General features: G+C 46.4%; 1 protein-coding gene across 1 annotated transcript; it reads left to right on the top strand.

Annotated features, from left to right (window-relative positions):
- Positions 1 to 1,107: 1,107 nt before the first annotated feature.
- On the top strand, positions 1,108 to 27,973 carry LMNA (lamin A/C). The gene is made up of 12 exons (XM_075192574.1): positions 1,108 to 1,562; positions 18,646 to 18,802; positions 21,032 to 21,157; positions 21,246 to 21,416; positions 21,501 to 21,626; positions 21,728 to 21,948; positions 22,102 to 22,318; positions 22,810 to 22,917; positions 23,571 to 23,690; positions 24,668 to 24,763; positions 24,859 to 25,110; positions 25,644 to 27,973. Exons 1-12 carry the CDS (start codon positions 1,216 to 1,218, stop codon positions 25,671 to 25,673), a joined length of 1,971 nt encoding a protein of 656 aa, XP_075048675.1. The 5' UTR covers positions 1,108 to 1,215; the 3' UTR covers positions 25,674 to 27,973.
- The last annotated feature ends 20 nt before the right edge of the window (positions 27,974 to 27,993 follow it).

The following is a 27,993-nucleotide window of genomic DNA, read 5'->3' on the forward strand; positions in this document are numbered from 1 at the left end:
GCTTCTCGCTGGTCATATGTAGTACATTAGGCTCCATTCATCTTATTACTGGCAGTTACTTCCAGTGTTGATAAAGATCTGCACATTATATAGTGGAAAAACAGGCTTCAAAGTAGGCCCAATATAGACAGGAAAAACAACATTTAGATTGTACAACACCATGTGCTTAAGAGAGGACTGTAAATTAAACCATTATGAACCAAGCACTGCTTGCTGCTCCCGTGTAGTCTGTTTGTTCCAATGTTTCCGAAGATCGGGCAGTATGGTGGCACAGTGCTTAGCATTGCTGCCTGACAGCGCTGGGGTCCTGAGTTCTGTTCCGACCCGGGCCCCTTAGTAAGTGAGTGATTCATATATAATATTAGTGTAATTCTATGACAGGAGCCCCCTTTGTGTATAAGTCAGTTAGCAGACTAGCGTTTGGATGTTTCCGAATAAAATTATTACAGCAAGACCGGGGAGCTGAAGTACTGTATTTTGTTCAGACCTATCCGTTCTGATCACATATATATATATATATATATAGTCTATCAATCTGCGAGCTCGCAGCTCGGATCAGACGCAGGGACCAGCTCTAGCCAAAGGAAGCGTTTGACGTCCCTGCAAGTCTACAAGATTGTCATTCACACACGGAATAGATATAGGTTACAGGGGTGCAGGACGGATAGGTCTGCAGTTACAATGCAGGCAGGCGGTGTTCACCGACCGGTAGCCCGTCCGTCAGTGTTGCTAGTGGATTGACAGGCTGAATGTAGACCGATGAGTGTTGGGGATGGATGTAGCTGCACTGGGTACGTTGGCAGAGTGTGTGGGTCACAGGTGATGGCCGTGCGTGAATGGTGTCATAGTTGTAAGAAAACTGCAGCTTATTTGCAGATCTCAGCTGCTGCAGCGTCTCCTGGGAAGCGGAGCTGTCAGTCATGTGCAGTATGGAGTGATTGACAGCACCGATGCCTTGGAAGGGTCTGCAGTTGCTGTCTGTTATGTAGCCAAGGTCTGGAGAGGAAGATGATTTGAATAATGCTGAAGCTCGTCAGCCTAGGAGCTGAGCGGAGGAGCTTTTCCCATCTACAGGCTCCTCCCAGGGAATGTATTAGTCACACACACTCACCCTGACTGTCAGAGACGGGAGAGGCCAGCACAGCACAGGATCCTCACTCTCTCTCTCTCTCCCTTCCGCTCTCTGCAGATCTAGCCGTAAAAGAAAAAAAAACCATGGAGACTCCGGGATCCAAGAGGAACACCCGTGGGCACTCGTCCACCCCGCTCTCCCCGACTCGTATCACCCGCCTGCAGGAGAAAGAAGACCTGCAGGAGCTCAACGACCGCCTGGCGGTCTACATCGACAAGGTGCGCTCGCTGGAGTCGGAGAACGCCGGGCTGCGCCTGCGCATCACCGAGTCCGAGGAGGTGGTCAGCCGGGAGGTCGGCAGCATCAAGGGCGCCTACGAGAACGAGCTGGCCGATGCCCGCAAGACTCTGGATTCCGTGGCCAAGGAGAGGGCTAGGCTCCAGCTGGAACTGAGCAAGATCCGGGAGGAATACAACGAGCTGAAAGCAAGGTAGGGATGGTGGCAGTGCCCGGGGGCGAGCACCGGGTGACGGTGGCACTATCGCACCCAAGATTTTATATTTCACTTTGTGTCGTTAACCCTTTATTCCTGCAAGAACACCCGGTTGCCTATTGCTGCTTGTGTCTGATAGTAAATGACTGGAATTATCCTGCACACTACTGTATAATCCACTTTCGCTTTCAAGAAGACGGGAGCGTGACCTTTCTGTTTAAACAAACGGCTCACAGAGCTGGACTGACGGACTGAGGGTTGTGTGTGTCTGTTGCGCTAATGATACGGAACTGTCATTAATTGTAGACTCTCTTCCTTCCTGAGAAAAACATATATTGTCCTCCCTGTCTCTCTCTCTGTGTCCCCCCATTTGCTTATGGCACCAATATATTCTGTAGCGCAGGCAGGCTGTGTCCTATTAATATGTCTTTTTCTGTAGCCATAAATACTTTTCTCCCTTCTCTGTGGATGATCCATTTGCACTTTACACCCCTCTACGCTGGGAGGCCGTTCCCTGTGCCACCTACTAAACGCCGCTAAACTTAAATACCACTTATCCTGCATCCTCTTGCGTGCCACCCACCTATACCACCTCCCCCCTCCTTCAGTTTTGGGTCTCTCCACCCCCCCCTTCCCCCAACCAGCCTGCGTTTTATTTTAGTGTGAAGGCAGTGACTGAATTATCTGGGATTATTTAAGGCTCCCTGTGCTGCTCCAACATGTTTTCAATCGACAGACTGTGCGTTTATCCGGCACCTAGTTGCCCATTGGGCTGGCACGAGGATCTTTTTCAGGGTGACAGCGGCAGCTGTTTTTTTTTCCTGCAGCTGTCGCCTTTGTCTTCTGCGCCCACCTGCCGGCGCTGCCTGTCCTGTGCCAAGCAGGAGATAGAGATGTGCCATGTTGTAATTCCTCTCGGTCATGTTGTGTCTGGGCGTTTTTTAATGCTGCCACTTAGCTGATAAGGGCACACCCAGGGTGTTGAATGACGATAGGACTTTCAAGGTGTTTCGGAATCCGTTCCAGTAAAACTTGCCCTCTATTAAATTTCACGCATTGGTGGGTTTTAGTCTGTGGCTGTAATTCTGCACTTTCTGCAAGTCCCTATATGGAATCGACCAAACCAGCTCCACTCTCTTCAGCCCAAACAGATGGTGAGCTGCCAAGTTCTGTGGAACTTCTGCTTTTGATTTTCCAAATTATACCATTCATTCCTGGCAAATCCCTCCAACCCTTGATTATTCCTCTGCTCTTAAATAACTATATACCGCGTGGGGCCCCTGCGGCTCTCTATAAAAACAGGCATGCGTTTACTGTGTGATCCAAGCGGCTGATGAGCTGGTAACATGTTCAGTGTGTCAGCTCCGTGGAATGTTGTGAGCTTGTGAGCCGGCCCGTCTTAACTCTTTGCCTGTGTTACCCAGTCTTGTTTTATTATCGTGTTTGTTCCCAATTGTAAAGCGATACGGAATTTGCTGGCGCTATATTAATAGATGATCATCATTATCGTTTATTTATATAGCGCAAACATATTCCGTAGCGCTTTGCAATTGGGGACAAACACAGTAAACTAATAAACAAACTGGGTAAAACAGATAAAGAGGTGAGAAGGCCCTGCTCACAAGCTTACAATCTATTGGACAATGGGAGATTGATACATGAGGTTACTTAAGTCTACATTTTGCATTTCGGCCCAGCCAGACTGCAAAGGTAAAAGTGACTCATAAGCTAAATGATCCTGTCACACAACAATGTTGGTCAGGGGGTAGTTGTCTTGTGTGAAATTGTGTAACGGGTGGTAATAGGGTGAGGTAAAGAGGGTGGTTGAGGAATATTATAAGCTTGTCTGAAGAGGTAGGTTTTCAGAGAACGCATGAAAGCTTGTAGACCAGAGGAGAGTCTTATTGTGCGAGGGAGAGAATCCCATAGAGTGGGTGCAGCCCAAAAAAAGTCCTGTAACCGGGAATAGGAGGATGTAATGAGGGTGGATGAGAGACGCAGAACGGAGTTGCAGAGTTGGGAGATATTTTGAGACAAGAGAGGAGATGTATGTCGGTGCAGCTTTGTTGATGGCCTTGTATGATGTTGTTTGGTTTTATATCTAAGTAACATTAGAGACACGAGCAATGAGGCAAGCTGTCAGGGACCTTGAACTTTATAATAATAAAATATATATATATATATATGGTTGTACTACTTGAAATCTAGCAAGAATCGTCTGATAGTGGTCAGGTTTGTGGTAATTGTAGAACTTGTTTTTAAGGATGGTCATGATGAAATAAGTGACGAGAACTTGGGAGGATCAGTCGGAACGTGTGATTCAGCGTAGAACAGGGATAGCTCAGATATAATGAGACATCAGTAAGCTTTGCAGAGCCCTGCCTAGGAGAGGGATTCCGTAACACCAACGACAATAGATTGCTAGGTAAATGACAAGCTGCTCACACCTATTAATTAGAGGTGCACCCCATCCGTGTTTCCGAATACTAATTATCAAATCCTTTATACATAAAAATTCTACTGACTACCGAACCAAATCTAAACCCATTCAAAAATATATTATAATTTATGAATTCATTCATTGATTAGTTTTATGTTATGCATTCGTTCATTAAGACATGAATGTTTAGCACAAATGATCAAATCTTTAACTGTAACTTTTGGACGTAACTGTTCTGTGCGCCGGAATTGGCGCTCGATTGGCGAATCCTCACGGTTCAGCTGTTGACACTTTTTGAGATTGTTAAACTTTGGATTTCTTCCATTCCTGCTGCCAGTTAATTAGCCCAGCCTAGCTGGCGTTAGGCTTATCTCGGAAGGTGTTTGAGGGTGAATATTGTCCATGTAGGCAGCGCGTGCAGGTATTTCGCATAAAGCCGAAGCTTAACATTTAATCAGGAAATGGTTTTTGTTTTTTTTTTACTGGAGTGGCGAAAGGGTTAATTTGATGTACGTTATGTTTGCGATATGTTATAAGTGGATATAATGGTTCTCAGAATCACATGATCTAAAATCCAGACTTGAAGAGCCGTTTTGTCTTTGTACTTTATTTGAAGTAGAATCGGCTCCGTCAGGGTTTGAGGGAACGTGCCAGCTTGCTAAGCCGTTAAATAAGTGTATCCGGTTGTATTTCAGCTCGATCTTTGCATGTTCTGCCCACGTGGATAGTTGCCAACGGCTCCCCGTAGTAAACATGTGGTGACAAAATGGCCGCCGTGATGCTATCTGAGGTAAAACGGTGAACAAATTACAATTAGCCCTGTCAGGGAGTCGTCCCGTGGCCGTTGTGGTTTCACCCGGGCACACCCTGGGAAAATATTTTACGTGTAGTGCAGGTACATGCCACGGAGGGGTACGGCTGCAGGCCACGTTGTAGTCTGTGGCTGTTTTTCACACCCGTTACTTCAGCCTTGAATGTTTTCTGTTGTTGTTACTCCGTTCCTTCACTTGGGTATGTCATCTGGCTGCATTATGGGGTCAGCTCTAACAAGCGCCCTCTTGTTTGGTCCACGGGTGAGCCCCTGCATTCCTGTAGTGAATTACACACATGTACCACATTCCTGCACATGTCAGAGAATTTCAGCAACACCTTAAAGCTAATTCCTCTCTCTACAACTTACACCCACATTCACTGATAGGTAATGTTTAACCTGTTGTAACCAGGACAAACGGTCGCTTGCTATGATATATATATATAAATTAGTTATTTTTTCATGATCCTTTAGGCTGTAGGTGGCGCTGTTTCATTGGAGTCTAAGGCTGATCTTTAATGTTAGATGCTCTATTAATGTGGGTCACTCCAGGATACATAGAATTTGACGTCAGATAAGAACCGCTTGGCCCATCTAGTCTGCCCAATTTTTAACCTATGGTAACCTCAAACGTTATTTGATCCTAGTTCTTTGCAAGGAGTCCTTATGTCTATCCCAAGTATGTTTAAATTGCTCTATTGTATTAGCCTCTACCCCCTCTGATGGGAGGTTATTTCACTTATCCACTACCCATATGAATTTTATAATAGAAGAAAAAACAAATATTTTTCTATATAGTCTACTATGAGACTATGAATCCTTCACAAGTCCTGTCCTTGTCCGAAGACGCTCTGTGTGACTGTCCGTCGTCACAAGCCGTCCGGGTTCCTTGCCAGCGTCGGACGTCAACTTTAGCTGCTGAAATTCCACATCTCCTCCACGCAGCCGCTCCCAGAGCCCAGATAAAAAGTCTCTTTGTCCGCACACACACAACATGGCCGGGAGATCGTCTGAAGACCAGGCTACTGGGCCTGGCAGCGTGCCCTGCGCTCCCGTGCCCTAATGTATGTTAGAACAGATGACTGCGCTGAGACCGTGGGCGCTTTGAGGGAAAAGGTCAGCAGTTAGGGCGAGGAGACAACAGACGCGTCGAGTCCTTGGTCCTGGGCCGCTGGGGTGGACATTTTCCAGGGCCCCCGAGCCAGAATCGACTCGCTGACGTGGAAAGGAAACCACTTACGCTTATAAACATCCGCATATATCGCTGATAAACTGTATTTATGACCAAAAGGGAACGGTCTACTGTTCAGATTCACCTGTTTTTCTCTCAGAAAAGTGTCGACTACACACAGTTGGCGGCCATCTTGTGAGCTAATCCATTATTTACTCTGTGAATCCGCTCGGAACCATGGATCGCCACTGGGTTACCCAGCGATGTCACTAGGGAGGACACAGTTGACGTAGGGGATGGACACGAAGAAAGAGGGCCCTGCTCGTAGGAGCTTGCAATCTAGACGAGACAGATGGAGGTGGTGAATCTGTGTCCCTTATAGCGGGTTGTTCCTGAAAGCTGTCGTCGTCTTGGCCTCTTGGCTTGCACTTTGTCACTACGTATGGGTTATATAGCTCAGGCTTTATCAGAGGCAGAGAGAGAGCCATAAATGTCAGGCCGTTCTTGCTGCTACGTTACAAGGTCCAGCGTTTTACTACATTCTCTAGATTTCTCCACAATTTGCTTAGGGGGCAAGTAGCTGTTTTCCGGGAAAGTGAAAGCATTTTGTACTGTGGGAGGGGGGAGGAATGCTGATCTGGGCCTAGGATAAGGGTGTGTGACTATAACATGGAAGACATAATATAACCTGGATATCCCTCCCACACGCACAAGATTCCTTTCCCTGACCGTCTTGTTTATTTTCAAGTTTGCCGATCGCTGATTGGGGCCCCGGAGCATCTTGGGATGTGCCCAGATATTTTGTAAGTGAAGAGTCCTCGCCTCTAGCCAGCAATATTGTTTATTTTTAGCGTCTTACTTTTGTCTACAGAAGCGAGGACACGTTTTTCTGCGGGGGCGGCTAATACATCAGCGATGAGCGTTATTAAGCCTTATGCAAATGTAGAGTCAGACGGGATTTAGAAATGGTTTAGATAGAGCTGTTGGATCTGTTAATCCAGAACTTTTCCGAAATACGGACGAGGGGACGAGTAAATGATCGCCGTATTATGGCGACTTGTCGTATTTCTAGCGTTGCCTTCAGGACGCAGATTAGCGTCTCCTTTCCAAACAAAATGACTTAATGAGTGGTTTAATGCCCGGTGGGGTCGACTCTAATGGGAGTATAAGAAATTATGACCAAGATAATTTCTTCCATGGATTTTTCTTCCAGACTTTAGAAACCATCTGTATTCTATAATATTTCGTAATGTAGACCAGCGTTCCCCCCCCGTACAAGATCACACAGAACCTCCTAACAAAGGGCCGCTTGTACAGAGCAGATTTGGTTTCTCTCTCTTTTTATTTCATCTCGTAAAAAAAAAATGGTTCCTCCCGCCCCGGAGCGGAGGAGGCGGCCATTGAAGTTTCCACTGTGGTTTAGGATTCTTGTCCTCCCAGCCAGCTCGTGACTCAGACCCCGAAGATCCCCCCCTTCCCAATTAACGTCTCCTTGATTTGTATATCTGCGGCTTCTGAATGAGGAATTTGAAGTTACCCGTTTGTATTCCCTATATTACATGTGTGAGCTCTTTGTTCTTTAGCAGAAGTGAGATGAGGGGGGGGGGGGGGGGCTCGGTTTTGCTAAGCAAATGTTATTAGGTTTTGGATGACAATAGGCGCAGGACAAGTTGTCCTGGAATTGCAGCTGCTCCCTCTCCGGATTCCGCGCAGTTGGCCGGGGAGACGACAGACGTGATCCAGGGATGTAGAACCTGTTATGGGTTTTACGAGGGCAGCAGACGCCTCAGCTGTTCCACGCAGCGACAGCGGCCTGTAATACGTAGTACTGGGGGACTGTTGTTCTACTACGGAACATATGTGGCGGCCGTGGATGGATGACATATATTCTGGGCCTTAAGTTCCGTACAAACAAACAGTAAAAAAAACCAAGACATTGAAAGTAAAATACAATCTATATAAATGTAAACTTGACTTTTCTCCTACAGTTTTGTTTAAATGTAAAGTGTGATGGAGTATTTCCTTCTAACTCCTCCCAAACGTCAATACAAACATTATGGTAGCCAATGATTTGACAGCTACAGCGATGGGCCAAATAGCTGAAATAGCAAAGCAGAGCAAACCGGTAGTTATGTTACTTGTCAAGACACTGTGTGTGTCAATGCACCGATCTGTAAAGAACGTTTCTGTTACCCAGGAGACTGCAAGCTTGGAGGCATCCGTATAGAGGCCAGATGATTATATAGGCGGATGCTGTTATCTGCCGTTACTGCAGCTGGTGAAGTATTCTCTGTATAGCAGTGTCTTGGTGTAACCGCAGTTCCCTGGTGTGTTTGTATATAACCTCTTCATGTACAGACCACCATCGCTGCTTCTGTTTTACAGGGTCCCCCCCCCTCCCAGGAGGAGCCAACGGCCGGTAATAACTCTGTTGAGGAGCTGCCACTAGGATATAGTGTGTCCTGGTCTTATCCCAGCTCACAGCAGACTTCCTTCCTGCAGTAGGCCGCGCGCTGACTCATCAGACCGCCATCTTTATTATCTCATTACACTGCAGCGCTGCTGTCTGTAATGTGATGGAGGCTCCTCGTTGTACCGTACATGGGATCGGTCACTTATACCCTGAGACAGAAAACCCTGCTCCTTAGAGCTTACAATCTAATGTGACACTTGGGAGATCCTGTTCCTCAGAGCTTACAATATAGTGTGATACTTGGGAAATATTCTGTGGAGCTTACAATCTAGTGACACTGTTCTAGTGTGACACTGTTCCTCAGAGCTTACAATCTAGTGTGACACTTGGGGGAATGGGGCGGTCTTGTTCTGAAGAGCTTACAATCTAGTGTTATAATGACTTTCTTGCTCTCATGACGGCTCCACCATACTTAAACAATGAAGTGTATTCCTATAAAGAGTGTTTCCACCTTCAGACGACTTTTGTTATTGGTTTCTCCTACACGTTTTCTGGTCACCATCTGTGCTCTTCAGCCAGGTCTTTCTACAATGAGACTTTATTTGCACTACCCCTGTGGAAGCAGCACACAGCTGCACGCTGGATATAGTTGTATGTCTGTGTGTACAGAGCGCGTCGCAGCGATGTATTATACCCCAGGGATGTTGCACTAAACATCTCCGCCTGATGATGAAGACGTGGCTGAAAAGCACAAACTGCAAGCCAGTAAATTAACATTAAGGCGAGCAACCTCTTCAGCATGGCCCCCTTGGGCTTTGCATAACAGTCTAGTTCTGTACTGAAAAAAACTGTCCCTAGGATCTTACAATCTACTGGTACTGAAATTTTATAATCTAGTGCTTTTGTAGGAGAACCTTTTCCTAGGAGCTTACAATCTAGTGTGTATTCTGAGTCTGTTACTAGAAGGTTATTCTTCTAGTACTATAATGGGAGACTCTGTTCCTAGGAGCTTACACTCTAATGCTTGACTTATTGAAATGTTACGTAAATGTAAATATGGAGGATTATCAGGGGGCGTGCCCAGAGGAGGGGTCAGGGCGGAGCTATTGCAAGCACGCATGATAATGGGATTAGGGTCTCCCATCCACTGTTCATTTACCTTGATCTTGAGGGAGCAGCATTGGTACTCTGTTCGCAATCATAACCAAGGCCCCAGTCATGTGACAGCAATGCTAACCACTGTGCCTCCTCTATACCCAGGTATAACCTTGTCACCCTCGCACTATTTACATCCGCCACGTGAGTGTGTCAGCCGCTGCTCTCTAGGAATAACGTGTAAATAGGAAGCTGTGATTTCTATTTGTGAAAGAGGAACTAATGTGTAGAAAGCGGAGGTGGTGGAAGTATCGTCCCACATAAAAGTGTGATTATCCGTCTGTCACCACGGAGACACAGACGTAAGGAGGAACATGAGGGATTCTGGGAAATACGACCGGCTGACTATTGCTCACGATCCCCGTTTTCTGCTTTAAATGAGATGTGTTTATGACCCCCCTCCTAGCGGTTTGGTGGCGGAGTCCCACTTTATTTAAGGTGAACCTCTGCTAGCTATCGCCGTGTCTGAGTGCTGGAGGATCTGTGGTAGAAATGGAAGCCGGCTTCTGAGCGGAGGAGCCCTGCGGCCATCCAACCGGCAGCCGGTTGTCATCTCCGCCCCCTGCGCCGCATCCTTCCGCCATCAAAGATCATATATATATATATATATATATATATATATATATATATATATATATATATATATATATATATATATATATATATACAGGAATTCTAGAGAGTGTTTGCATATCACTGCACCTCGGGCATTACATTATACACACTGGAATTCAGAGTATGTTGATAAAGACTCGTCCGCTCTAAACAGGAGCTGGAGATTTACACATAATGTTTGTGAAATCTGGTGGGGGGTGTTCGGAGGGAGAGAGGAGAAATCTCGTGAAGTAAAACTGTCCTTGGCGGATCAGGAAGCCATTTTTCTCGGTAGAGCCGGCGGCGGCCAAGGGATGCCGCTGCGCGCGCTCCCGACCGCAGGCGCCATCTTGTAGGCTAAACCAATGTTAGCGACAGTGCAGCCTGCCTACGCCCTGAGCGCGTCCCGAGGCAAGTTCCTGGTCATTGGTGGTTTCTAGGGAGTTAACAGGGTAAATATTGGTTCAGCTGCCGTCGCCCTGTGTTCCAGAGAAAACAAAACCCACCTCTTCCCTATATAAAAGTCAGGACATGAGGACCAAAACAAGGACTAGAGATCGTCTGGTCCCCCGGCAGCCAGCGGACGGTCATCTCGGCGATCTTGCGGTAATGGCGCTCGCTAATTTGCCCATCAAAGCGGCTTTGCATGGACTAGGTTAGAAACCAAGGCAGTAACTGAACGGAGCTGAGGGTGGTGATTGACGGGAGTCATCTCTTCCTCAGCACGAAGCGTCGTCTGACGACTTTGCCTATCAGCGGCACCATACGGCAGTGTGGTCAGCTAGTTTGGAAGGGTTTCCTACGACAGTCAGTCGGCCTCCAGAGATATATAATACTTTCATCCTGACAATGGGATTGTTTTCTTGGCGTTGATTGCCGTTGTCTCGTTATGCCAAGAAACTACTGTCGTTTAGGGCGGAATTACCGCTGCTGTCCGTGGATATTCCAACGCACTCTTCCCTGGCAGCGGTGGTTTTTATTTCAGTCCCATCGCTGGTTCCTGGTGACTCGATAGGGCAACAGGTGTCGCCGCCGGCATGGTGGCAGCCGCCGCAGGACTGGGTAAACTGCGCAGAGATCTGGCGTCTGACTACGGGCTGAACTCGTCGGGCTGGAAGCTAATTTCTCTTTCATCCCTCTTTTAATCCAGATGTCAGTTTGCTCAGTTGGGTTTAGTGTAAAGAGGAACCTGACAGGTATTTAGAAAGAGGGCGTGATACTGTTGTGTCAACACGTCCTGGCTGTTCCCCGCTCCGTCTGCTAAACAACTAATACAATCGCTTTATGGTTTGGTAAAGAACAATGTCAGACAGGTCTATATTATGTCCTATTAGTTGGCTCAACGCAGCCTTATCTGCGGCATGTCCTCCACCTTCTCTACATAGTGAGAGCTTGTGGTACAAAAAAGTTTGCTGCAGCTTATATCGCAGCTGTTTATATATTGATCCAAGTCGGTGACTGCGATGAGGGATTGACGTGCATAGAAATATGGCAGTGGACAGTGGGCAACGTCTGAATAATTGAGTACGGATCGCCATCTGCAGATCTGCAAGAACCCGGCTGCCGTCTGTGCGTCCAGAGTGTTTATTTCTGGGCTCTCACTTGTGTTGGAGGAAATGCCAAACCTTGGGAACAGGCCCAAACCCAGCACAGACTCTTCTCCCCCCCCCCCCCCCCCCCCTTCCTCGAGTGTTTCCATATTGGTCACAGGGATGGGGCGTGGAGTGATGACTCATTAGGTTGCAGGGAGAAGGCTGGATCTCAAGTGTCTCTCGCCGTTAACCCCTTGCCTGCTGTGCTGAACAGATAAAAGGGCAAATCTCCCATGTAGGATTATCCAAGGTGCCTGTGAGTATCGGAGGAGCCTTTGTGTCCGTCTAGACTCTAGAGTGTTCGTTTTGTTTTTTGAATTGTGTATTTTATATTTTCTTATTTTTTTATTTACAAACTAGACATTCTCCCCATCAAATACAACCCGCAGCTCTCATCAGTTCTTATAGCACTATAAGTACCAGCATGTCAAGAGGCTTAGAGAGCCTGTGACTCTCCGGCTGTAGGGGAACTACAAGTCTCAGCACTACAAGAGGTTAGACAGCCTGTTTGGTTTGGCCTGGCAGGGCGTGCTGGGACTTGTAGTCCCGCAAGCCTTAGGATAGGCCTGACTGATTGACTGACATTAAAGGAACGTGACCTAATTAACCTGCCCGTTATCTGGTTGTGATGGTCAAGTATTCCGCCCACTAGGGGGCGCTGCACGGTTGCAATCACTGGACGCCCTTCACTTCCATGACCGCACGAGCAGCAGCGCGCCCAACATCCACCCGTGGCGAATGTGCGCAGAGACACAAGGCTGTACCTGCAGAGTTATTTATGTCCGGTCATATTGATAACAGTTTGTAGAACAAAAAAAAAATCCCCTAAAATCCTGATGGGAACCCCCCTCCCCTCCAACATTATTACATACCTGTGCTCATATTTCATTTGCAATAGTATGCTGGTGCAATATAAATAAACATTAGTAATAACACGGTATGTTTGTGCACATTCCTGCAGAATAAACCCTTGTGCTTTCACTTCTGTATATAAACCCCCTCTCAGCGTTTTACATGCTTCACATTCTTGGTAACTGCAACAGACTGTCTAAGATCTGGTTGTACCAGGTACACGTTTGCCGTTGAACCCTCCGATGTTGGTTAAGCCTCTGTTACACCAGATGTTATGGGTTTAACATTGACCCTGGGTCTTAAACCTCCCCCATCTTTAGGACCTGCGTTTGATGCAGATCAAAAAGCTGCAATTGCTGACGTTTGAGTCTGTATGAATCCACCAATCCACGCAGTGCATTTCTGCAAAGCAAGTTGGCAAATCTGTCAGTCACTCTCTGTCTGCTCTATTACAGTTCCTCCACTCTAACATGGCAAACACGTAGGAGGGGTGAGAGAGAGAGCGTGTGATGGACATGTTTAAGTATAAACCTTTTATTTCATATATTCAGGTCAGTAATACGCATCCTCTCTTATGTACTAGTGTTATATAGTTACAATCCCCCCTCTAGACTCCAGATCTATATTTGAATTGATGGCACTCTCAGTTTTTGGCCTCTGTACGTTTCCTATGCAGTGAAATCGGATCTAAGCTGTCGGACAGTGAGGCTAGAAAAATTCTTTCATAAAAAGAACTTGTGATACCGGAATTAAGTCTCCTATCCTCAGTGCAATACAGGGTTTCCTGCTCGGTAATGCAGGGAGGGGAGGGGGGACTAATATAATTGTATAACCCATAATTAGATCCGATCTGTGCACACTTCATGCACATCCATCAACGCCTACACACGTGATTTCTTTTGCTTCTCTTCCACATCCTGGAGGGGGTCAGTGTTTTGTTTTGGAGGGGGGGAGTTACTTCTTCAGGATGAGCGTGAACGCTGAATTTCTGCCCAATATCTGCCACCCCCAAATTTTAGTGCTCCTGTGAGTCTGCACGGGAGGAAACCTGGCTGGGACGGAGAATAAAATTGGCAAATAATCCGTTTAGGAAGAGTAGGATGAGTCAGGCGTTGAATACACACAGACGTGGCACTAGAATTACATTTACATCCTGGCCCTTCCTGCCCCGTAGCTGTAATACCTTATAACGTGCCAGGGGGTGACACCTCGTGCCCCCGCTCGGTCTGCCGCGTCCGTACAGACGATTCGCTCGGCAGCCAGAGTTTATTCTCTCTTTAAATGTTCATTGACACAGACAGAAGTCGCGTAGACCGCACCCGTTATGTTTATATTACTACTGGTCTAGATAGAATGGAAGATGAGCCCAGACTACAGAGGGAGAGCGCCCCCAGTGGTGGGTCCTTAATTATATAACATCACTTCCTCGGCTGCTTCCTGTGCTGAAGCCGTGATAGCGTTATGCCTTGGCCAAAGAGCTTTCAATCGAATGTGTGTATAGGAAAAAAAAGTAGTGAACATCTCTGTTATTTCATACCTGTAGAAGGAGATTGATTTGACCTTGTGAATATAACCCCCCCCCCCCCTACATTCCCCCAGCTCTGTCTCCTTTCCTGTCTGACAAGTCCCAACCTGGCACCTGACTTCCCCCCGGACCCACCCGCTCCCTCGGGGGACATCTGTCAGATGGTTTTGTAACTTCCACCTGAGACTTGGGCGTTTCCTTTATCTCGTAAAACAAAGAGTTGGCGAGTGATCCGGGTTGTTTGGTTACAGTCCTACGCGCCAGTTTGAAGAATCTCCTTAGTGCTATGACCTGAATCCACATTGACAAGAAGTTATACTTGTGAGAGGCGTGCCTGACACCACAATCTTCCTGTATTAGTGTTACAGGAGCCTCACATTGCTCATCTCCTGATATACTCTGTGCTGCTGGGGGCACTGCTCCTTCCACTATATAACTCTCAGTCTGTGGCTTCCTGCTGCCTCCATTCCCCTCCTCACATCATGTCACTGCCCCTGTCACATGCAGCCCTGTCCTCACTAACACATCACTCATCTCCTGATATACTCTGTGCTGCTGGAGGACCCTGCTCCTTCCACTATATAACTCTCAGTCTGTGGCTTCCTGCTGCCTCCATTCCCCTCCTCACATCATGTCACTGCCCCTGTCACATGCAGCCCTGTCCTCACTAACACATCACTCATCTCCTGATATACTCTGTGCTGCTGGGGACCCTGCTCCTTCCACTATATAACTCTCAGTCTGTGGCTTCCTGCTGCCTCCATTCCCCTCCTCACATCATGTCACTGCCCCTGTCACATGCAGCCCTGTCCTCACTAACACATCACTCATCTCCTGATATACTCTGTGCTGCTGGGGGACCCTGCTCCTTCCACTATATAACTCTCAGTCTGTGACTTCCTGCTGCCTCCATTCCCCTCCTCACATCATGTCACTGCCCCTGTCACATGCAGCCCTGTCCTCACTAACACATCCCTCATCTCCTGATATACTCTGTGCTGCTGGGGGACCCTGCTCCTTCCACTATATAACTCTCAGTCTGTGGCTTCCTGCTGCCTCCATTCCCCTCCTCACATCATGTCACTGCCCCTGTCACATGCAGCCCTGTCCTCACTGACACATCACTCGTCTCCTGATATACTCTGTGCTGCTGGGGACCCTGCTCCTTCCACTATATAACTCTCAGTCTGTGGCTTCCTGCTGCCCCCATTCCCCTCCTCACATCATGTCACATGCAGCCCTGTCCTCACTAACACATCACTCATCTCCTGATATACTCTGTGCTGCTGGAGGACCCTGCTCCTTCCACTATATAACTCTCAGTCTGTGACTTGTCGGTAGTCTGACGTGTCCCGGGCTGACTGATGTCTCTGGGACCCTGCTGTATAAACACTGCGCTCTGTGCGTACATCTGTGTGTTGGATCCGCTCCACCAAACACATTAGTGACTCTGCTAGTTGTACTAAACATACCAGGAATGCTCCTGGATTTCTACATAACCCTCTCCATGATGGATGCATTATAACTATTATAAATATCATCTCCGACATATACATAATCTAAGGTTATAATAAATATTTGCATTTAATGTAGTGACAGCAGGGAAAGGCATGGTGGATGTATACAGAGGACCTGGGGATGGATTGGGGCGGGGGGGGCTGGGGAATGGAAGGTGGGACGAATCCCTTTCTTCTTCCCCAGAGGAAACAATGTATCAGATGTAAGTAACGATACTTTATGAATACAGGAAAGAGATGAGAGTTGCGGAATTCTCTGATCTCCTTTTAGAATATTCCATCATGATTCTTACTATGTCATTATTGCATCTAGCAGATATATGCGGCGGGTTACGTAGTTTCTGCCAATCCTTAATTCCCCAAAAAATATTAGGTGTAAAGTTTAATTGAACAGCGCCCCCTGGTGGACTATCATAAGATAAACCTACATTGTGTGTATACAGTTTGTGGATTGTATGGGGGGTTACATCCAATACTCTGCAGACAGATTGTTGTAGAATAATATATACTTATATTTCTCCCAGGAAAAAAGCTGAAAGGTTATTAATAATTTGCAAATCACCTTATTATTATATTATTTTTGATTCTCTGCCATGATAATAGTTATTATTTGATATCACCCCTTCTTGTCCCAAGAGTAGCTTTAATTAGACAGGAAGTCTGATGTGCAAAGGTAAAATATTTCCCCCTCAATGATCAAACTCTTACGTCAAAATCAACTTCCGCCCAGGTAACATTTATATATACAGTACACAGATGGAGCAGGGTTAATTGAAGCAGAGAGCAGACAGTCCCCTTAGGTGTACCTAGATACCCCCTAGGTGGCGCTATCCATCTTCTGATGTGCTTTACAAGTGAATCCCGTTCCTACAAATAGTTGTGGCATGTACAGCAACTTGTGTAAACTTTTCTTACCCTCACCAAGGTTCACACAGCCCCTCGTCCAGCTGCGTTCTGGGGAATGAGTGAGTCTTGTCCAGGCACGTTTTGGCCTCTTCTTATAGATACTTTTGGCTATGCCTGCAGGTCAGACACTCAGCAATTGATGTTCTCCTCTGTAGCTCGGTTACATATTTCCTGGTGAAAAAAATATAAATTATAGGTTCTTTACGGAAGAGACAGCTGTAAAAGTAATGTGTTATATCTACAGGTGATTCAGTGTTTATAAAGCTCTTGATGTGGATCTTGGAGAAACCTGAGATCTGGTTAATTTCTAACAGCGAGACTACATAGCGCTTGTTACAGCTGTCTCTTGTGTCATCACTGAACCGCTGAATTCTACTAGTGATGTCACTGGTTCCTAGTGACTGGATAGGCTGCACTCTCAGTGATGTCACTGGTTCCTAGTGACTGGATAGGCTGCACTCTCAGTGATGTCACTGGTCCCTAGTGACTGGATAGGCTGCACTCTCAGTGATGTCACTGGTTCCTAGTGACTGGATAGGCTGCACTCTCAGTGATGTCACTGGTTCCTAGTGGCTGGATAGGCTGCACTCTCAGTGATGTCACTGGTTCCTAGTGACTGGATAGGCTGCACTCTCAGTGATGTCACTGGTTCCTAGTGGCTGGATAGGCTGCACTCTCAGTGATGTCACTGGTTCCTAGTGACTGGATAGGCTGCACTCTCAGTGATGTCACTGGTTCCTAGTGACTGGATAGGCTGCACTCTCAGTGATGTCACTGGTCCCTAGTGACTGGATAGGCTGCGCTCTCAGTGATGTCACTGGTCCTTAGTGACTGGATAGGCTGCACTCTCAGTGATGTCACTGGTTCCTAGTGACTGGATAGGCTGCACTCTCAGTGATGTCACTGGTTCCTAGTGACTGGATAGGCTGCACTCTCAGTGATGTCACTGGTCCCTAGTGACTGGATAGGCTGCACTCTCAGTGATGTCCCTGGTCCCTAGTGACTGGATAGGCTGCACTCTCAGTGATGTCACTGGCTCCTAGTGACTGGATAGGCTGCACTCTCAGTGATGTCACTGGTCCCTAGTGACTGGATAGGCAGCACTCTCAGTGATGTCACTGGTTCCTAGTGACTGGATAGGCTGCACTCTCAGTGATGTCACTGGTTCCTAGTGACTGGATAGGCTGCACTCTCAGTGATGTCACTGGTTCCTAGTGACTGGATAGGCTGCACTCTCAGTGATGTCACTGGTTCCTAGTGACTGGATAGGCTGCACTCTCAGTGATGTCACTGGTTCCTAGTGACTGGATAGGCTGCAGAGCTCTCAGTGATGTCACTGGTTCCTAGTGACTGGATAGGCTGCACTCTCAGTGATGTCACTGGTTCCTAGTGACTGGATAGGCTGCAGAGCTCTCAGTGATGTCACTGGTTCCTAGTGACTGGATAGGCTGCAGAGCTCTCAGTGATGTCACTGGTTCCTAGTGACTGGATAGGCTGCACTCTCAGTGATGTCACTGGTCCCTAGTGACTGGATAGGCTGCACTCTCAGTGATGTCACTGGTTCCTAGTGACTGGATAGGCTGCACTCTCAGTGATGTCACTGGTTCCTAGTGACTGGATAGGCTGCACTCTCAGTGATGTCACTGGTTCCTAGTGACTGGATAGGCTGCACTCTCAGTGATGTCACTGGTTCCTAGTGACTGGATAGGCTGCACTCTCAGTGATGTCACTGGTTCCTAGTGACTGGATAGGCTGCACTCTCAGTGATGTCACTGGTTCCTAGTGACTGGATAGGCTGCACTCTCAGTGATGTCACTGGTTCCTAGTGACTGGATAGGCTGCAGAGCTCTCAGTGATGTCACTGGTTCCTAGTGACTGGATAGGCTGCACTCTCAGTGATGTCACTGGTTCCTAGTGACTGGATAGGATTGGTTCACACTGTGTGAGTAATGATAATTCTCGGTGAAGCAGATGATGGATGTAGATAGGCCGGTTCTGTTTGCTGTGTCTCTCCTTGTATCGCCCCCTCAGTATCATTACTGTATAACACACACTGAGCTGTTACTGTCCTCCCCTAACCCGGACCTCTCACTCTGTTTTCCAGGAATAAGAAGAAGGAGGCCGACCTGTTGGCCGCTCAGGCTCGTCTGAAGGATTTGGAGGCTCTACTGAACTCTAAGGATGCAGCGCTGTCCACCGCCATCGGGGAGAAGAGGAACCTGGAGGCCGAACTGCGGGACCTGAAAGCCCAGATTGCCAAGGTCAGAAATGGCAGGGGGTGGAGCCCAGTGTGGCAGGGGGTGGGGCCCCAGTGTGGCTGGGGGTGGAGACATGGGAATGCAGGATCCTTAGGTATGTATCTGGGTCACAGAAGAGAGAGTGAGAGATTAGCATTAACGATTATACCAGAATGCAGTAATTATCACTAATGGGAAAGGACAGCAAAGAACACTTAGATCCTCTACATGGGGGAGTTGTAATTATCCAGATATAAATTGGCATAAAATTAGTGGTTCTACCAATTGAAGGGACCAGAGGAGGGGGATGGGAGGGTCGCTGCTGCACTTAAGAGAAGAGATATTATGTAGTGTGTTCAGGTGAGTGGGCACTTGGGGAATAGTGAACCCAACACTCCCACTTGATTTTGGTTATAACGTTTTGTAAGGGAACGTCAGAATCTGTGGATTATATCTGAGCAAGGTTTCATGATGGAGACACAAGGAACGTAGCACAGGATGTAAAGAGGAAATCAGGTTAGCAAAGACTGAAGCTGGAATGACTGATTACCAAGGATAGAACATCCAATCCAAGAACAACACAGCGGGTAACACTGAATAGTACAGCAGGATAACTGATAGACTATAAAGAGAACTCTCATCTGTTAAACGGATCAGTATTGGTTCCTGTCCTGTTTATTGTGTGTATTAGTGACCTTGTAGATGGCCTAGAACGTAAAGTGTCTGTATATGCTATTGGAAAACTGAAGTGGCAGATGAAACATAACGTAGCCAAATGTAGGATTGTGCACATTGACCATGGTAATAACTATATTATGTACACATTACATGGAATACAATCGGGGAAAACGGACGAGGAGAAGGACGTCGGAATACTAAATAACAGAAGAGCCACTAGCAACAGTGTCAGGCAGGAGCCGTAAAGCCAAATAATTCGGGCATGTCATCATCGCCATTTATTTATATAGCGCCACTAATTCCGCAGCGCTGTACAGAGAACTCATTCACATCAGTCCCTGCCCCATTGGAGCTTACAGTCTAAATTCTCTAATATAGACACACACTCACACACAGACACAGACAGACAGAGAAGGACAGACTAGGGTAAATTTTGATAGCAGCCAATTAACCTACCAGTATGTTTTTGGAGTGTGGGAGGAAACTGGAGCACCTGGAGGAAACCCACGCAAACACGGGGAGAACATACAGACCCCACACAGATAAGGCCATGGTCAGGAATCGAACTCATGACCCATGAATCATGGTATTACCATTGTATATGTCCCTGTTAAACCTCATCTTGAATGTAGGGTACAATATATGGGCACCTAACTGTCTCTGAAACCTGTCCCTCCTTCTTACAGACTACCTTATTAATTAAGGGAATTGAAGGGTTAAATTAAACGGATAACGTTCTTTAGGAAAAATGCACTTTCGAGCTGACCTTATTAATTTGTAGAAATATATCAAAGGTCAATACAAAGACAGCAAGGGGTCATCTCTTGCGAATGGAAGAAAGAAGGTTTCAACATAGGAAAGGGTTCTTTACTGTACAAGCGGTTAAGCGTTGGAATCCTTACCAGAGGAGGTGATGGGAAATTCACTAACCGAATGCAGCAATAGATTGGATGCTTCCTTCTAAGAGAGTGTAACTGTAGCGCTAATTAGTAGAGGTTATCGTGGGGGGATAATTGCCATTTTTAGAGCCTGGAAGGACTTTTTCCGCCCCTATGAGGATAAATTGGTGACTCGCCCATAAAACGTGGCGTTATATCCAATACAGGCATATGGAGAAGGGACTATTAACCTCTCGGGCTGCAAACCGAAACAAGGAAAGGTTTTATTTTGAATGGACTTTGTTTTGCAAGTTTGTTTTGTTTTGAAAAATGTTGGTTGTAAACCGTTTGTTCAGAGTCTCTTTCTCAGTAGTTCCAAGCCAGTGTGTACACATTATTCTTGGTAACTGGCCACTAGGTGGCGTTCTTCTATTTCTGAATGATACTTTTATTGTTTGGAACACAAGTCTGTTTTACAGTTCCGCTGTTGTTGAACTCCTACAATTAAAGTTTTCCGTGCAGGGTAATCTATCTTTTAGACAATTCTAAAAACATCAGTTTCTGCTTTTACCCCTTTAATCATTTATTGCTTCTTGAAGACTATTTGAGAGATGCAGATTTAGCTTACTCTATACGTGGATAACTATTATATACTGAAGGTCATCTCCGTAAACCGTTCTCTTTATCCTCTCCGTAGCTGGAAGGCAGCCTGGCCGACACCAAGAAACAACTTCAGGATGAGATGCTCCGCCGCGTGGATGCCGAAAACCGCAACCAGACTTTGAGAGAGGAGCTAGAGTTTCAGAAGAACATCTACAGCGAGGTCAGTATGTACTCCAGATTTCTCCATCCCGGTTACACCGTAGGCCGTAGGAAATGCAGCTATTCTGATGTCTTCCTCTTTCCTGCAGGAACTGCGAGAGACCAAACGGAGACACGATACGCGTCTGGTAGAAATCGACAGCGGGCGCCAGCAGGAGTTTGAGAGCAAACTGGCTGACGCTTTGCACAGCCTGCGTGCCCAACACGAGGGGCAGATCTCCTTGTACAAGGAGGAGCTGGAAAAGACCTACAATGCTAAGGTATAATTTTTGGCCCTCTCATATGGCGTTGTAAAACAAGTCTGTAACTTCATCTGACTGTGAATGTCGTGTGTCGTTATCCAGCTGCAGAACGCCACGCAGTCGGCGGAGAGGAACAGCACCATGGTTGGGGAAGCTCACGACGAGATCCAGCAGAGCAGGATCCGGATAGACAGCCTGAGTGCGCAACTCAGCCAGCTGCAGAAACAGGTGAGGCAGTTGTTCAGGCTTTCTCAGAAACGCGTTAAGTCGGCTGCAGCGCGACTCGACGTGGAAATTTACCATCTCATGTTTGGCAACTCGATTTTCAGTTGGCGGCTAGAGAAGCCCAACTACGAGACCTGGAGGATTCCCTGGCACGGGAGAGAGACTCTAGCCGACGGTCGCTGGCCGAGAAGGACAGGGAGATGGCGCAGATGAGGGCTCGTATGCAGCAGCAGCTGGATGAATACCAGGAACTCTTGGACATCAAGTTGGCGTTGGACATGGAGATCCACGCCTACCGCAAGCTGCTGGAGGGAGAGGAGGAGAGGTGGGTGAATTTGTGGCTAGGGATCCGGTAGTCTATGGCTGGAAACATGAAACTTGATTATTATCTGCCACTTATTCAGAGTACGGTGTAATGGCCTCTCTTACCGATCTTGATCTGGTGATTGAAGTATTTCACTCCTGTCCTCCTCTGTAGGCTCCGGCTCTCTCCAAGCCCCAGTGGGCAGAAGAGGACCTCACGGACAGGACATTCCGGGATAAACATTACCACTTCATCCAAGAAAAGGAAGCTGGAGGAAGGAGAGAGGAAGACCACAAGTTACACCCAGCATGCTAGGACCAACGGGAAGGTATCCGTAGAGGAGGTAGATCAAGAGGGCAAGTTCATCCGTCTGAAGAATAAAACAAGTGAGGTGAGTGCAGAGAAATAAATCAAATCGCAGAAGTTTCTTGCAGAAAACTATAGAAAAACCCACAAGAAATATACTTGTCCACTATGTAAGACGCCCGCATAGTAATCGATAAAAATGAAACTGCCTGGCGGCATGTCCCGGGAATTCAATTGGTGTCAGCGGTGGGTTGCTGCAGCCTACGTGAATGCAATGGCAGAGGATTCAGAGGCGTCTATCAGCGGGAAGCAGAAATGCTGCAGGAGTCGGGAGCTTGGGTGGGTGGGGGTAACTTCTTTCTTCTAACACAGCTACCTCCTGCAAACTAAACAATACAATATATGTTTTGGGTGTTATTAATTTTCTCTTCCATTCCTCAAAACACACAATTGTGACAATATCATCTTCAGGTTGTAAACCCCTCTCATCACATTATACGTGCATGCTTAAATTTTATAACTAAGTTTTCAGTGGCAATAACGTTAATTGAAACCTGTATTTGTATTGTCATATAGGATCAGGCTCTAGGGAACTGGCAGATCAAGCGTCAGAACGGGGAGGAAAAACCTATTATTTACCGGTTCTCCCCCAGAACTACACTTAAAGCGGGACAGACACTAACGGTGAGTACTTTACTGGACTCAATCTCTTGTTTAATCTGTAGTTATTCTTGTTTGTGGGACTTGAGCACCCCCTGGTGTTGTATGTTGGGAATTGAATCTTGAATTTAATTTGAGACTTTGTTTTGTTCTTCCAACATCCAAGTCGGGTCTTCAGTCACTCTCAGATGTCCCCTTATCTGATTCATCCTCCATTGTCGTCTGCATATGCTGTATACACTAAACTGAAAGTGTAATATTTCACAGTTATTAGTAACGTTCACAAAGTAATTACCAGAGTGCAAATATTGTACTGAGTTTTCTGGTGATATGAGTTTCCCCTGTGCACAGTAGACTTCCTGTCTGTAATACTAGGAACTGCCAATGGCTGATCATGATGACTTGTGTACAACGTGAAGTATCCGAACACCATTCTGTTGTTGCTGCTATTCCCGTTGAGGTTTCGGTGTAATCACCGTTCCCGTTACTATTTGACTACTGTTGTTACCCTCTGCTGGTGACTTTGTTATAAAACCTTTAGCAATATCGAAAGAAAACAAATATCTCGGTACGAGATACGATTGCAGTCCAGCGCTGGTAGATTAGTAGGAGGAGCAGCGATGATATGTAATTCTCATTGGGTAGTAACTTTATGTCTTCATCTCGTTACTCCTCAGATCTGGGCCTCCGGGGCTGGAGTTCCCCACAATCCCCCCACTGACTTTGTGTTGAAGACCCACACTTCCTGGGGGATAGGAGACAGCATTCGTACAGCTCTCCTCACCTCCTCCAATGAGGTGAGTACTGGACAGGGCACCCGGCTTCCTTTTCCGTGGGTGGTAGGGTGGCTTTAGTGGGTGGCGGAAGACACAGTGGAAGTGGTTAGGGAGTGGTGTAATAGCAGTGTGATAGTGGAAAGAATGATGTGGAGCAGTGGTCAGGGAACAGGGGTAAATTACCCCAAATGGGGTAAAAATGAAATTCCTGGGGGTAATGCTGCTGATTCACATGCTGTCAGTAGGATTGTAGGCCCCTTTAAATGTGAAATTGCTGTTGTACCAGAAGAGCCTCAAGGGTTGGCAGAGGCACTTCTTGACCTTCAATGCAATAATGAAGCACGTATAGCAATTGAAAACAAAGCAGATCTGTCATATTTTTGGATGTCAACAGCTGCAAAGGCATCAAAATTGCACATGAGGAGGCAGTCAAAGAGTTGCTGCCTTTTGCAACAACCTACCTTTGCGAACAAGGAGTTTCCACTCTAATGAACATAAAAACAAAGCAGAGAAATCGATTGGACGCTGAAGACTGTATCCAAATTGCTCTGACATCAAAATGCCCCAATATTGATGCTCTCGTATAAAAAAATGAAGCAACATCATTTCTCCAAAACCTGAAGTTTTGAAGTTGAAGCTTTCAAAGAAATTTTGAATAGATTCAATAAAATTTTGAATTCCAATAATTAATAATATATGATTTCCTTCCTTTCAAATCAAGGGGGTAACGTCGGCGTATCTAAATATATATTGGGGTAAAAGGTAAAAAAGTTCCCTGACCCCTTATGTAGTGTATGAGTGATACAATCTCTACCCCCAACCTGCTCCGTATCAGGGATGATTCGGTATCAGCAGTCCTACAACAAGGGAAGGGGTGATTTCAGTACGTTATTAAGGTGCTGATATAGATAAGTAATGTTTAATATGACTCTTGCATAGCGGCTGCCATGTGATATTGATAATGTGATTCCGCTAATCTCTTTGCCAACCGCCTACAGGAAGTCGCAATGCGCAAGCTTGTCCGGGCCATAGTGAATGAAGAGGATGACGATGATGATGAAGACGACGAGCACCATCATCACCACCACCATCATGTAAGTTCATAGCTGCCGTCAGCCATATGTAGCGTCTTCCTCAGTCTCCTCCCACTGCGGCTTATTTACGCACACACGTTCTCTCCCCACTGCAGGACGGGCAGAACTCCACTGGTGACCCCAGCGAGTACAACCTGCGGTCCCGCAATATTACGTGCACCGCCTGCGGACAGCCGGCCGAGAAAGGACTAGGGGGCACCCCGGCCGTTGGCGCGTCTTCCTCCTCCTCCAGCTCTTTCACCACTGTCACCCGCACCTTCCGCAGCGCAGGGGGTGCCGGAGGAGCCAGCAGCCTGGGGGAGAGCCTGACACCAAGATCTTACATCCTGGGTAACCAGCGTCCGAAGGTGAGGGTCACAACATAGCCAATCCGTCTGCTAATCGGTGCCTCACGCATATTAGTCATGCGGTGCCTCCGTCATGTTACTAGTGCCTCATAATCGCATAGGCAGAATCCTCAGTACCTCAGCGACATCAATGGTTTCAGTTGAAGTGATAGGCGGCTTTCTCCTTTTCAAAAGCTTTCTGGTTGACAAACAAAAATGGCTGTCAGACACCAGCTACTCAGTGTGTCATGTGATGTCAGTGGGGGGGGGATGGAGATGTCACAGAGCTCAGAGAAGTGTTCCAAAGCCTCTCTGCTCACCACATCATGTGATTGTGGTTGCCATGGTAGTCCAGGATTATAAATCATTAATAGCAGCCTGAAGAAACAATAGAAGGGAAAATGGTAAATACTGATGCTCTTCTTAGTCTGCCCCAGTGATTGTTGTTTTTAATGGGATTACTACTTTTAATGATTGTGGCTCCGGTGTGAAGATGAGAGTGAGTGGGCACTCAGTTAGTAGAAAGATGCTAATCCTGCTTTACTCTCTTCCAGATCTCCCCGCAGAACTGCAGTATAATGTAACCCGACCAGGTCCAGCCGTACCAGCAAGTGCCCAAACTAAAAGCATAAATACCTATTTTTCTGTGGTTTATTTTTATTTTTTACATTTTTGTTTACTACATCAGGTATTTTATATAGAAGGAAAAAAAAATTGCAGCTTTTTTTTTTTTTTTTTGTATCTGTTTATAAATGAAACCAAAGACGCAACATGTTTCCGGTTTGATCCTCGTCCTCTCCCAGTGTGCCAGGGCTGGGCAGGATGACGAGACCCCCCCAAGCTGAGGTTCCTCCATCTCGTGGGTAATCAACGACTAGTGTATGTCAGAGATCCGGCCTCCCGCTGTGTATTACGCCCCCAAACGGTTCTCAGCTTACAGATAGTATCAGTGGTTAAGGTGGCGTTTTCCATAGAGTAAGAGATCAGAATGCTGTAAGACAGGACACAGATTACCCGGGGGGACCTCACTGTTACAAAGTGTTACATACGATAGGTTAACCAAAGAATAAGCTCCATGTGTTTATAAATCTATAGAACTATGGAACAATCTAATCAGCGAGAGGTTAGACCGTCACTCAGGCCTAATTACCTGTCACACCATGCGTAGCCTTTATGCCAGTACGTGCCAGTTTTTACAGAGTCTCGAAGTTAGAGACGCATCCGTTAATAACTCCATAGGAGGCCGCCATTTTATTCCTGTAGTATGACTCTTATGAGTGTGTTAATTCTGGTGTTATACTACATAAACTAGGAATAATTGCACTCACGCGGTCGTAGAGAAGCGTAGATGTCTCTCCTCCGCTAGGAAGTTGGAATTTGAGGCTACTCTGTTCATTTCTGGGTGGTAAACTTGATCATAGTATTAACGGGTGCAAAGATTTTATTCAAGATCAGGAGAGATTCTCCTCCATAATTGTAGTACTAACCACCACTATTCTATTCCTAACGCGTAGGGGCCATGGAATTTGGCGTCAATGGAGAGGTGGTAAAGCCGATCGCAGTCTCTCTGCCATTTTGCTTTTTGCTCTAAAGCTCATTAATCGCTTTTGCTATTTCTGAGTTCTCATAATTAGCCGTGTAGCCATATTAACAGTTTAGCAAAGCATGTTCCTCTACATTTATCTCTATATATTGTATGTTCGCTTTGTTAGGTTCCATGTTGCCCAGCCAGGGGCTGCTCAAACTATGTTTGTTTGGGGTTTGTTTTTTTACATTGGAAATATTTTTGGAGATAAAAAATGAAAACAGCACCTCATAAAATGCTAATTTTAAAGGAATACCAATATACCCCAATAAATGTTACCTACCTTCGCCCTCCCCGATCCGGTTCTCCGGAATCTGCTCTGTGCGGGCATTTATCCCAACTTTTCTCCGATTCTTCTCACGGTCAAGGCAAAAACTGGGGCACCAACGCCACGGAGGACCAAAAATCAAGCCGCCATCAAGCGACTTCGGCAAGGGGAGGGAGGCGGTTAGTAGTGCTGTTTTTAATATGTGACGCATTTCATAGGTTTTCCGTTAAAATTAGTATTTCATGATTTGTATAAAAAAAAAGAGAAACTTAAAAAATAAAATAAAAAAGATTGCACAATGACGAATCTTAAGCTGATCTTTTGCTTAACGCTGTTTAGTTGCTACAAGTAATCCCCCCCTATTTACCAATTGTAATCGAGGTTATAAAGCACACAGTCTTGACCGCAAAATGCGTAGGGCGGAGTACATATAAATATATATATCTAGATCCAAGATTTAAATGATGCAATCCCATTGGAGGTTTTTTTTGTATAGCTGATTGATGTAAAATACTTCAGCGTTAGAGGGGGGAGGCTTTGGACTAAGGGTTAAGTATTGTCGAAACGCGATAGGCTCCGATGCTAGTGCGGACTTGTAGGAAGATGGGTGAGCGTCACAGTACGTTGTGTTGAGGTGACCGTGTGTGTTTTGAGCATTTATGCCAATCCAGCGCAGTCACTCCATAATCTCGCCAACGTCCGTCTTGGACTGTTATGTACCGGACAGCCGGTACCGAGGTGAAGACTCAGGTTTAATCCTAAATATACCAAAAATGTGTTGACCACAAGACGACCGATTGTATTTGCAGACAGTTGTTTCTTCAGGTGCCTTAGAAGGAAGATAGAAGTAGTTTAAGTGCCTTATTTGTGTCCCGCTGGGAATGGAGACCCCCCCTCACCGATGCCCCTATTCGCATGATGTTTGTAGATTTTGTTTCCATCGCTCTGCTCTTTGTTTATATGATTCATAATAACGACAAGCAAATTTCTGTGCCGTTAGCTTCTGTATAAAGAACCAATGTTACCACCTACGTCTGTGTGTGCGATTTTC

This window comes from Mixophyes fleayi, chromosome 12 (assembly GCF_038048845.1).
Source record: "Mixophyes fleayi isolate aMixFle1 chromosome 12, aMixFle1.hap1, whole genome shotgun sequence".
NCBI classification, from domain to species: domain Eukaryota; kingdom Metazoa; phylum Chordata; class Amphibia; order Anura; family Limnodynastidae; genus Mixophyes; species Mixophyes fleayi.